Source organism: Pristis pectinata, chromosome 2 (genome assembly GCF_009764475.1).
Source record: "Pristis pectinata isolate sPriPec2 chromosome 2, sPriPec2.1.pri, whole genome shotgun sequence".
Taxonomy (NCBI): domain Eukaryota; kingdom Metazoa; phylum Chordata; class Chondrichthyes; order Rhinopristiformes; family Pristidae; genus Pristis; species Pristis pectinata.
This window is the reverse complement of record NC_067406.1, coordinates 18906001-18919037: the sequence shown is the minus strand read 5'-3', so window position 1 is coordinate 18919037 and position 13037 is coordinate 18906001. Positions and strand designations below refer to the sequence as shown.

Here is a 13037-nt window from a genome sequence, read left to right as displayed (position 1 = left end):
CAGTTAGGAATCAACCATATTACTCTAAATTATACAGATAATGTTCTTTTGTACAAAGTGTCATATTAGTTAATGATTTTCTTTTTCTGATTACTTTCATAGATTGAAGTAGACCTTGGTAAAAAATGTTGGTATCACTCAATATTTGCCTGCCCAATTCTTCGACAACAGACTACGGAATCCAATCCACCAATGAAACTTGTCTGTGGCCACATAATCTCCCGAGATGCTCTAAACAAAATGATCAATGGAAGCAAGTGAGTGCTGGCAAAAATCTCATAATGTTAATTGTTCTGTTTAACCTTTCAAATAACTGAACACTCAAACAAGTTGTTATTAAGGCATTCCTGCTGTAAGTATATTTACAAAATTTCTTAAGGAAGGAGTGAAACATTTAAGTCCCTCACATTTATTTTGATGTGAGATAATTATTGACTGTACCTCAACTCTGGAGCAAAAGGCAAACTGCTGGAGGAACTCAGTGGGTTGAGTAGCAACTGTGAAGGCAAAGGATTGTCTACGTTTCAGGTGAAGACTCTTCATCAGGACTTGCACTACTTTGAGGTGGCTTTGAGAACATCCTTGTAATAGTTTCCCAGTCCACCTTGTAATAGTTTCCCAGTCCACCTTGTAATATTGTTGTGGAACTTGGAATAGTGTCTGTTTCTGAAGTCTGATGTCAGGGATACAAGAAATGTGGTCTACACACTGGAGCAGACTAATTAGGACTTCAGTACTGCAGATGTTGGCTTTGGAGTGGAGTTGAAGGATTTTGATGAGACAGGGTTAGTGATATCCCTCCAATCTTTTGCTGCTCTAGGTTGTCTCAGAAGTGTATAAGAAGGCATTGCTGCCCAGTAGAAATGAGCTTTGTGTTAGGTTTGGGTCTTGATCTTCATAAATTCTTTTGCTTAAATGATCAAAGGCTGGAAGTAACAAAGGCGTGAATGAGGGTTTAGGTGATGGTACAGGGTGGAAAAGGGCTATCTTAGTGATTGCATGGTCAGACATTCGGCCCATATTCAGATATACCAAGGTTGTGTACAGAGTCAAAGAACAATACAGCATGGATACAGGCCCTTCGGCCCAACCAGTCCATACCAACCATGGTGCCCACCCAACTGGTCCCAATTTCCTTTGTTGGGCCCATATCCCTTTTAAGCCCCGGTCCTCCATACCTATCCAAGTGCTTCTTAAATGGTACTATTGTACCTGCCCCAACCACTTCCTCTGGCAGCTCGTTCCATATACTTACCACCCTCTGCATGAAAAAGTTGCCCCTCAGGTCCTTTTTAAATCTTTCCCCCTCACCCTAAATCAATGCCCCCTAGTTTTGGATTCCCCTACCCTGGGGAAAAGACCGTTACCATTCACCTTATCCATGCCTCACATAATTTTAAACTCTTCTTATAAGGTCGCCCCCTTCTACTACGTTCCAAGGAATAAAGACCTAGTCTGGCCAACCTCTCCCTAAAACTTGGGTCTTCTCGTCCTGGCAACATCCTCGTAAGTCTTTTCTGCACTCTTGCACAGCCAACCCTGTTACATTTCTCGTAGCAGAGTGAATTGGGGTCCCAGCCAACAACTCCCCAACCAAGTCAACAGAACAGTTTAATTGGTCAGTTGTATTCCCACTGTTTGAAGGGAGTGCACACAAACCACATCCCCCAACGTTGCCACCTGCAGAAGTTTTCAGCACACCATGGCACTGTCACAGGGTCTCCCCAAGACTCTGTCCAATATTTTTCCCTCTGTCAACAGTTCCAATCACCATCACATAGTGGGCCTTGTGGTTTCTTGCTGTGTACAAATTAGTGGCACCATTTTCAACATTACAACAGTCTTCTTCAAAAGTACTTGGTGGTAAAGTGTTTTGGGGTATTTTCAAAGGTTCCGTAGAAGTGAAAGTTCTTTTTATTGGCTCCTGTGAAATAACCAACCATCCTTCCTGGCAGCAACTCCCAGCACACAGCTGAGTTGTAGAATGGGTTGGTATTAGATCTACAGGTGGGCAATGGGATGGGAGCAGTTGGTGGAGACCCTTCCCCGACCCCTGGGTAGCACAGTGGCGCAGCAGGTAGTGCTGCTGCATCACAAGCACCAGAAACCTGGGTTCAATCCCAGCCTCCGGCGCTGACCGTGTGGAGCTCGCATGCTCTCCCCGCAACCGCAGAGGACTCCAGGCGCTCCGGCCTCCCACCACATCCCAAGGACGTGGGTTAATTGGTTGCTATAAATCACCCCTGGTGTGTAGGTGAGGGGTAGATTCTGACTGTTCACTTTTGTACAGATCAAGGAATTGGGATGGAGTCGGATTGGGATGGAGTAGGGAAAAACTTTTGTAGCAGGGATTGATCACGAGTTTGATTTTCTCAGTTTTCAGTTAGAGGTCATTTCTGATCATCCTGTACAGGATGCCTGACAAAGCAATCTAGGGATTGTAGGGTTAAAAGCTTCTGATGCCATAGAATTATTGTCGTTATGTGAAAATGGACATTGTGTTTTCAATTGATGTCACAGAAGGGCAGCATGTAGTGGGAGGAAAAGCCATTGCAAGTGATTCTCTGGCTATGATTAGACAGACAAAAATGGAAGCAGGTGAGTGCATTCCTAAGAAGAATGATGGTGTAGAAACATTGCAGGCGATGGTATGGTCAACTGTGTTAAAGGCTGAGTGTTCAAGAAGGAAAAGGAGGAATCTCGTATTTGAGGAAAACCAAAAATTGAAAATGATCTGTAGACCAGATATATTGATAAATTATTTTTATAAAAGCTTAAGTTAACTCTGAAATAAAAACAGAAATGCTAGAAACACTCAAGGTTGGGCAGGTATATGTGAAAAGAAACAGTTAATGTTTCAGATCAGAGCCTTCATCAGATCTGGGGGGAAAAAAGAAAATAAGTTGGAGAGAGAATGTAGAAGGAATGGATACGACAAAGGAAGTATCCCTAAGCTGAAGACAGGGTCACCATGGTGATGAGTTGCAACGGTCTGTGGATTCATGGGAGCAGTTAGTGAGAGAGAGAGAGAAAAGAACAAAAGAAAACTGCAGAAAGGTGGACACAGCTCAGCACATCACAGAAACCAGCCACCCCTCCATGAACTCTGTTTATACTTCTCGCAGCCTTGGTAAAGCAGCCAACATAATCAAAGACCCCACCCACCCGGACATTCTCTCTTTTCTCCCCTCCCTTCAAGCAGAAGGTACAAAAGCCTGAAAGCATGTACTGCCAGACTCAAGGGCAGTTGCTATCCCACTGTAATAAGACTATTGAATGGACCTCATTGTACAATAAGATAGATTGTGAGGTTAAGAGTCCATCTCGTCATGGCCTAACATTGTCTGCCTGCACTGCACTTTCTCTGTAACTAACATTTTATTCTGTATTCTTTTATTACTTACCCTTGCAGTACCTCAATGCACTGTTGTAATGAAATGATCTGTATGGATTGCATGCAAAACAAAGTTTTTCACTGTATCTCAGTACATGTGACAATAATAAACCAATTTAATTTAAGCTATGAAATGAGGGTAGTTTCAGGATGAAAACACAAAGGAACATAAAAATTGCAAAGTGCTGGACTATGGGATATGTACAGCAGGTCAGTCTGTGTTAACTGTGTAAAACTGAGCCAGTATCATAGAAATGGCCAGTTCTGATACAGAGAAAGTGAGTTACTTGAAGTTGTGGAATTCAATAATGAGTCCAAAAGAAGTGCTGTTCCCCAAGCTTGCATAGGGCCCCATTATAACAGTGTAGCGAGCCACAGACAGGTCAGAGCAGGATGGAGAATTAAAACAGCCTGCATTTTAGCACGGAGCTCTGAGTAAATTTTGTGGACTGAATGCACTTCATAAAGCAGTGTTTGGTTTCCAGTCAGTGTTTGGTTTCGTTTCTCCATTGTAGAGGAAATCGTATTCTGAGCATCAAAATACAGGATGTTAAATTTAAAGAAGTGAAAGTGAATGACATCTTCACTTGTAAGGACTGCTTTATCACAGAGTGATGGAAGAAGTGAAAGGACAGGTGTTACATCTCCTACAGTGGCATGGGGAAGTGTCATAAGAAGGATTGGTTGGGGTGAGCTAGTGGAAAAGCAGATTAGGGTGTCACAAATGGAATGATCCCTTCGAAAGGCTTGGGGGGGAGGGGAGAATGCAGTGAGGTGGTGGGGAAATGTCTGGTGGTTGAATCTTGTTGAATATGGCATAAGTAGCAAAGGATGATCCATGGAGGCTGATGGAGTGGAAGATGAGGACCAGGGTAACTCTATCCTTGCCTGGTCTAGCCAGAGAGGGTTGAGAGCAGAGACCTGGGAAATAGATGAGGTGTGGCCAAAGACTGTGTCAACTTGGGAGAGTGGCAACCATGGTTCAGGAAGAAGGAAGACATTTCAGAGGCCTTAGTGTGGAAAGTCTAGTCATTGGAGCAAATGTGAACTGGGAGAATGGTTTGGAGTCCTTACCGAAGGTAGGGTGGGAGGAAGTATAGATGAAATATCTGTAAGCCTGTAAGCTTTTAATGGATGTTTGTCAGAGCAGCAAGATCCAAGAAGGGAAGAGTTAAAGATGGAACAGGTGAAGGTGAGAGCAGGAGCAAAAGTGATCGAATTCTCAAGTTCTGTGTGAGTACAGCAAACAATATATACAGTAATATTGGCTTCTGTGTGAGCCAATAGTCATCAAGGTACCAGAGAAAGCATTGAAGAGGCTTGAGTGTAACTGTTTGGACCAATAACTCAAACAATGGATAAACAGATGTTAAATTCCAGAAGTGAGATGAATGACAGCACTAGATGTCAAGACAGAATTTAATTGAGTGTGGCATCAAGGAACCCTGGTAAAATTGTTGTTGTATTTGAAAAATTGAAGAACTGAGGGTTATGAAAAACTGGGGTAGGAGTTGAGGCTAGCATTGATCATCATGAATGGTGGGGCAGGCTTAAGGGGGCTTGTAGCTTACTCCTGGTATCTTCCGAGCCACCCCTCGACCTCACTTTGGGAAATCAGACCACCAGGCTGTGCTCCTTCTCCCTGCATACAAATAGAAACTGAAATGGGAGGATCCGGTACGGAGAGTCATGCAGTGCTGGTCTGAGGAAACAGATGAGCCCCTACGCAACTGCTTTGAGACAGTGGACTGGTCCATGTTCAAAGATGCAGCTGCTGGCCTAGATGAGTATGCCACCACCATCACAGACTTTATCAGCAAGTGTGTTGAGGACTGTGTACCAAAGAGGATAATACGGGTGTTCCCAAACAGGAAACCATGGATGAACCGGGAGATCCACACCCTACTGAAGTCTAGAACTGCTGCACACAAATCTGGTGATCCTGACTGTACAAGAAATCAAGATATGACCTTCAGAAAGCTATCAGGAATGCCAAGAGGCAATACCGACTCAAAATAGAGTCCCAGACCAGCCGCCAGTTATGGCAGGGCTAACATGCCTTAACAGGCTACAAGACAAAGACGGGCTGCATAGTTAACAACAGGCATCCCTTCCTGATGAGCTTAACATATTCTATACACGTTTTGAACAGAAAGGAAGTGGATTGTCACCACCCACCCTGACAGCCTCCAATGCAACTGAACCCGTGGTGACCGTTGAAGACATAAGATCAGTCTTCTGTAGAGTGAACACGAGGAAAGCATCTGGCCCAGATGGTGTCCCTGGCCATGTGCTCAGATCTTGTGCTGATCAGCTGGCAGAAGTACTTGCAGACATATTTAACCTCTCCCTGCTTCAATCTCAGGTTCCCTCCTGTTTTAAGAAGACCACTATCATCCTGGTACCGAAGAAAAGCAAAGTAACATGCCTCAATGACTACCGACCGGTGGCTCTGACATCCACCATCATGAAGTGCTTTGAGAGGCTGGTCATGGCACGCATCAACTCCAGCCTCTCAGACAATCTTGACCCACTGCAATTTGCCTGTTGCCAAAACAGGTCTACACCAGATGCCATCCCCCTGGTCCTACACTCAGCTCTAGAGCATCTGGACAGTAAAGACACCTACGTTAGACTATTGTTTATTGACTACAGCTCTGCCTTCAATACTATAATCCCCAGCAAACTCGTCACCAAACTCCGAGACCTAGGACTCAACACATCCCTCTGTAACTGGATCCTTGACTTTCTGACCAACAGACTGCAGTCAGTGAGGATAGGCAGCAATACCTCCAGCACAATTATTCTCAACACTGGTGCCCCACAAGGCTGCATCCTCAGCCCTCTACTCCCTATACACTCATGACTGTGTGGCCAAATTCTGCTCTAACTCCATCTACAAGTTTGCAGATGATACCACTGTTGTAGGCCATATCTCAAATAATGATGAGTCGGAGTACAGGAAGGAGATAGAGAGCTTAGTGGAATGGTGTCATGACAACAACCTTTCCCTCAATATCAACAAAACAAAAGAGCTGGTCATTGACTTCAGGAAAGGTGGCGGTGTACATGAACCTGTCTACGTCAGTGGTGCTGTGGTTGAGAGGGTTGAGAGCTTCAAGTTCCTAGGAGTGAACATCACCAATAGCCTGTCCTGGTCAAATCACATAGATGCCACGGCCAAGAAAGCTCACCAGTGCCTCTAGTTCCTCAGGAGGTTAAAGAACTTTGGTATGTTCCCTTTGACACTCACCAAATTTTATCGATGCACCACAGAAAGCATCCTATCTGGATGTATCACGGCTTGGTACAGCAACTGCTCTGCCCAGGATTACAAGAAACTGCAGAGAGTTGTGGACACAGCCCAGCATGTCATTGGAAACCAGCTTCTCCTCCTTGGACTCTGTCTTTACCTCTTGCTGCCTTGGTGAAGCAGCCAGCAAAATCAAAGACCCCACCCACCTGGGACATTCACTCTTTTCTCTTCTTCCATCGGGTAGAAGATACAGGAGCCTGAGGGCACATAACACCAGGCTTAAGGACAGCTTCTATCCCACCATGATAAGACTATTGAACAGTTCCCTTATACGATGAGATGGACTACGACCTCACGATCTACCTTGTTGTGACCTTGCACCTTATTGCACTGCACTTTCTCTGTAGCTGTGACACTCTACTCTGTACTGTTATTGTTTTTACCTGTATTACATCAATGCACTCTGTACTAACTCAATGTAACTGCACTGTGTAAGGAATTGATCTGTACGATCGGTATGCAAGATAAGTTTTTTCACTGTACCTCGGTACAAGTGACAATAATATAACAAGAGGTTTTCTTGTGTTCTCGTAAAAATCAGGGGGCATCAAAAGGAAAATGTGCCATTGGGTCTAAATCCTGGATCTCCACCTACCCAAGAGCACTGAGAGAAGACCTTCAGAAGGACTGCAGTTGTTCAAGAAAGTATCTCACCACCCCCTTAAGGGCAATTAAGGATAGGCACTAAACACTCTCCCAGCTAGTGATGCCAGATCTCTGAAAGTGAATAATGAAAAGGACCCTGGATTTCTTTAGTCTTTCTCTGTTTCAGTTTATGGGGTTTGACAGCTCTGATAATCGAATATTATACTTTGTTTAGCATGCAATAATAGGATCAACTGGAAAATAAGAGCTAAAATTGCATCTCAATTTTCAGCATTATTCAGGATGAGAAGTAATATTGAACCAATCTGTCTTTGCAGCAAGATCAGAATTATGTGGGGTGCTGGGTGGATCAATAAATGAGTGTCCCTTGATCCTGACTGAATTTGAGCCCTAGCTATGATGGAAGGTAATATATTTGATAGGCCATGATGCACAATTCCCCAAATCTGTCGGTGTTTAGTGTGAAATCAAAATATTGCTCTGCACAATAAGAAGTACAAACATGTGTTTGTTGAAATCTGGATGATCAGATTTCTGCTTTTTGGGTTATTGCAGATTATTTTGAGTGACATTTTTTCCAAATGATTTTTCTAATGAAGTTTCAATGTGTTCACTTTCTAGGTTAAAATGCCCATACTGTCCGATGGAACAAGCACCAGCAGATGCAAAACAGATCTTCTTTTGAAGATATTGTGATTTAAGAGGTGGTTTGGAAATTTCGGGCAGTGCAAACTGCAACAGTTCATTGTTCTGTTGGACTAATGCTTACTAAATTGTAGAACGGTGTTTACATGCCGGTGTGTATTGGGATGGGGCAAAGAGGAAAACTACTGGATATAAATTAGTTGCAATAGGGCTTTTGAACTTGGTCTTGGTATTTGATCAAGTGGATACACCAGCACTCACCATTTCATGCAGTTATTTTATATTGAGACAATACTAGCAGAGCATTTTTTTAACTTAAAAAAAATATGTAATCACCAATGAGCAATGCATTTGATATGATTCTTCATGGTATCATTGTCATTACATGAGTTAAATTTGATTTTTTTAAAGTTATCAATGTGATCTTTTATTCTTTAAAAATATAGAAAAATTGAATGTATGAGTAGACAATAACTACTGGCAATGTTTGCATACCTTTCTATGTTGGTTTGACTAGGTAGCTTTGATATATTTTCACTTTTTTGTCAAAATTTGACACAAAGCTCAAATGTTGACTGAGCATATATTAAGCTCCCAGGGTTTATTATTTAATTTTCTTTTTTTGTAAATTTAAACAGCATTTGCATAGAATGTGGACTAGTAAAGTATTGGCATGGGGGAGGAATTGATGCATGAAGGATAGGCGTGATGATTTTTGCTTCATGTAGGTAATTTAGTTACATGTATGGTACCATGTCCAATACATAATTATAAAACTGAAAAATCTTATTAAACGCAAGTTGTATACCAAATGTTGATGTATTTTTGTCACTGAGTTGAAAACCATGTTCCGTTGAAGAGTGGACTAATTTTGTTATCTAGTATGTGAAGGGTGAAATTTAATCTTAATTGCTATTGTTAAATATATTCTTCCTGCTTAATTATATAAATTAATTTAATGCTAAAGAATGCACTTTGGAAAGGAGTTCTGAAATGCTTGTATAATTCTGATAATTGTGAAATTTAACAAGTTTTCTCCTGATCCGGCATCCTTGTTGCAAATTGCTGCTGTTATTCAAGTTGTATGTTGTCATTATACATTAAATGCCAAATATCTCAGATGCATAAATAGCATTTTGGGTTTAGATCACCAATTTTCTGAGTAATAGAAGTTGTAATTTTAATATTAGTAAGGGAACACAACTCAAGAATACTGGTGCAATTTTAACTAAAACTACTATTGTCCAGTCTTTCTGGATAAACTTCATGTTAACTAGGAAGTGGCTTGTCTAGTGATTTTGGGAGCAAGGTTCACCCAGTTCCTGGAATTTTGTTTTCAAATCTATTCCTCGAATTTCTGGAATATCAGCCTGCCAACATCCAAGATGTGTAACTAATGCAAAGTTCTCAAATCTAATTGTTAGCTTTTGTTGATTTGAAAGACATTGTTTACTGTAGCCTTACCAGATATATGTTGACAGATGAAAATGCACTTGAGTTGATGGAAATCGGCTAGTTAAAGCAAGCCTTTATTGTCTATCTCTTAATGACAAGATGATGGTGAGCTAGCTTGAACCATTAGGAATTAGACAGCCATGATGAAAGAATGACAATATGTTTCCAAGTCAGGATGGTGTGCAGCTTGAAGGGTAATCGGCAGGTGGTGATGTTTCCATGCATCTGAAGACACCTCATCATTCTCATTCCGCATCTGGTTATTAATACTATATAGAAAGAGGGAGCAAGTCATTGGTCTTCTCCACTGTCAGAGGCACTGTTCCAGCACCTGTATCCCACAACAGAGTTAACCATGAGGTGAGACATTCCCCAGTCTTTTGCGCGTATTAATCCCGCATGGCTCCCTTTTTCCTCAGCCTTCCATGCCCTGGTCACTCTCTCCTCTTGAGTCGTCTGCCTGCCTCCTGGAGTGGTTGTAGTGACTGTGGGCCATTACTGGACGTGTCTGTACTATCAGGGTCTTTTGTGTAGAGCCCTGCTTGTACCTCGGTGGGAGATCCTCAGGACCATCATCACTGCCCCAAGTGTTGGGGTCATACCATATATTACCATCCCAGCTATTGGGGTCCCAACCCTTGGCCATGAATCCCCTTACTCTGATGGGATCTGGATCCTGACCCCTCAGCCTTGCCCAATCTTCCTGGCGCACTTTAATCAGTTTACAGGCTAGGGTGGTTTGCTGGGTTTCGGCTTTGTCAGCCTGTTCGTGGGCTGACTTAGCCGATTCAGTTAAGGTGATATTTTGCTGTTCTAGGGTTACAGTGAGGGTGGCCACTTGTTGTTCTACTGCTTGTCGCAAGTCATGCTCCTTTTACAAGGTGCACAGCAAGATCCAATAGGCTGCACCCTTACTCTGCTTTTTGGGGAAACGCAACCTTAATTAAGAGTGGCAACTATACCTGGGACATCACCACTACTGCTTTCCATCTCGGGTCTCCAACATGTGGGGGAGCAGCACACAGACGATACGTTGGCTACTACCCCAAAACCATGGGTATTGTCTGTCCACCCCCATACCCTAAACTCAGTCCCACCTGCAAATACGTCCTGTTGTTTGTGAAGCATTGCGCTGAATCCTGCCAACTACGCCAATTTTCTAACAAAAATATTTTAAAATTTGTTCCTTGTTCTTTCTGATTCAGCAGCAAGAGGTATTCGCAAGCAAAGAAGGCACTGTGCACGTGTTAAAGGTTATAGAAACTACTTTATTTAGAGTTGTATAAAATACAGAAAAGAAGAAGAATACTTAAATTACAGAAGGAAGCAAAATAATACTTATCAACCAATCAATGAACTGATCTATATAATGCCAAAGGGAACCTTTGGTGTCCGGCAGCCTTTCACGTAGCCTTCTGTCTGTGTCTTTGCACCGGTTGCGACCCAGCTTAAGGGAAGGTCCCAATTTGCACAAAGAAGGTGCCCCCTTTTATACCCCTCAAGAACTTAAGCTAACTTTTACCCCAGTACTTTTCCATTCCTTTAATGGTACCAGCCTGTACCACTTTTATCACTCACGACCTTCAGCCTGAACACCTAATTTAGAAACAGAGACAACAGGTTTGTAAAGAAGAAAACATCCTTCACCGGTATCTAGTCTCAAGGTTGTGCATAAGTATTCCCGTAAGTTCTCAAAACATTCCCACAGTCCGAGCTGACACCATTTTGTGTTACACACTACTGCACATATTAAGGTGAAATCAGAAATGACTTTTGGCTAATTTTCTTACAGATGTCTGCCCAAATCTGAATAAATATTTATGTAACATACTTTTCCCCAAAGATCAGTAATCAGTTTCAAGAGTGAGAAATGGACAGCCTTGCTGCTTGTGCACTTACATTGAGGAGCAGCAGGCTTACTAAGTATCCAGGTGGTTCAATGGGTTGAGGGGATAATGTCTCTGATTCTCCATCTGCTTTGCTTTAAACCTAATTTTACACTGCATTTATACCGTTAGTTCAGATTTTGTGTGAAATGATAGATTTTATTAAGGGACATGGGAAAAAGATAAGTACATGGAGATGACATGTATCAACTGTCATTGAATACTGGGGCTAAGTGCTTTGCTTGTGTTCCTTTGTTCCTGAGTGCAAATTGCTTTTATACCAGCACTATACTTGCAATGTAAATGCAGTGTTAATAATACAGCCAAGTGAAAGTAGCAAACCTTTCAAATTTAGTGGACCTAATTTACCCAGTGCCTGCATTGTTTCAGCACTGCACTATGTCAAACTAAGAACTCTGACAGAACTCTCAGAAGAAACTGGTTTGAGCTGGTTTTGTATTCTGAAGTTTATCATTCACTTCTTATTTGAAATCCATAAATAATGTTACATTGCTATATAGTAATAGCAAATAGTTTCTGTACCAGGCAAAAGAAAAGTAGCAACTTAACTCAAGTGCCTCAAAGATGTGCAGGGAAGCAGTGTTCTACTACTTAATCTTAGCAGGAGTGAGCATTCTTTTGAAGTAGTATCCAACAAGTGAGTCACAAATCTCATTCTGCTTATGAATACCTGGAGGATTTGCTTTTCAATTCATCTTCATCAAGAAAGATACCTTAAAAAGATTATCTTTTCTGTTGGCTTCTATAAAGCTGAGGGGGTTTGTGTGTCAACAAAAGGATAAGTGTCTTTTTGGACCAGCAACCTTAAAGTTTCTGTGAGCCATATGCAAATTGGATGTTGCAAGTTGATCCAGTAGGTGGTACACTAGTCACCTTTGTGTAGAAGTGACATTTAGTGTTTATAATGCAAAATTATCACCAGGGGGCATATTTGGTAAGGTATGAGCATTGCACATAGGACACAGTGGCAGGTTTGCCAGGTGGATTGCACAGATTCCTACTTAAACTAGTTAGAGTGGAAAAATCTGCCATGAATCAACACAATCCGATAGCACTATTGATCATCCTTAAGCAGTTCTTTGGCATTGAGGATGACTTGCTTACACTCTCGTTTTGTAGCTAATGAAGCCAAATGAGAACAGCAGACTCTTCCCACAGATGGGTAAGTAGGTGGCTGATGGTTCAGGTGATGAGTAGTTTTCAAAGTGGTGCACTCCTTCCTCTGCTTCCACAGGACTTATATGATGGCCTCTATTCTCAAGATTATCTGAGTGCTCCATTTCCACTTTGTACTGTCATGGGCCAGAAGTCCCCAGGAGTCAGAGACTGGTGGTGGGACCCTTACTGTTTGTTTTATATATGCTAATAATTTTGACATGAATGAAGGAGACATGGTTAGAGAGTTTGGAGATGACATGATAATTGGTGGTGTTGATAAGAGGGTGGTCGTAGACTACAGGAGAATATTTAATAGCTGTGAAGATGGGCAGATCAATGCGAGATGAAATTTACTCCTGATATGATGCACTTTGAGAGGACTAGATTAAGGGTAGGACACAAACAATGAATGGTAGGACCCCAGGGAGTATTGAGGAATGGAGGAACCTTGGTCTGCAAGTATAAGGATCCCTGAAGGTGGCAGCACCAATAAGTTGGTTAAAAAGGCATATGGGATATTTGTCATCTATAGCATGAGCATAGAGCAGGGAGAATA

General features: G+C 42.1%; 1 protein-coding gene across 3 annotated transcripts in view; it reads left to right on the top strand.

Moving 5' to 3' along the window:
* Positions 1 to 9113, top strand: part of LOC127567274 (E3 ubiquitin-protein ligase RMND5A) — a 43103-nt gene extending 33990 nt beyond the window's left edge. The window contains exons 9-10 of one of the 3 annotated variants that reach the window (XM_052009960.1): positions 103 to 257; positions 7938 to 9113. In XM_052009960.1, the coding sequence (XP_051865920.1) occupies positions 103 to 257; positions 7938 to 8001 (219 nt within the window). In that variant the 3' untranslated portion in view covers positions 8002 to 9113. The remainder of the gene's footprint in view (positions 1 to 102; positions 258 to 7937) is intronic. The other 2 variants (XM_052009973.1, XM_052009966.1) reach the window with 2 other exon arrangements.
* The last annotated feature ends 3924 nt before the right edge of the window (positions 9114 to 13037 follow it).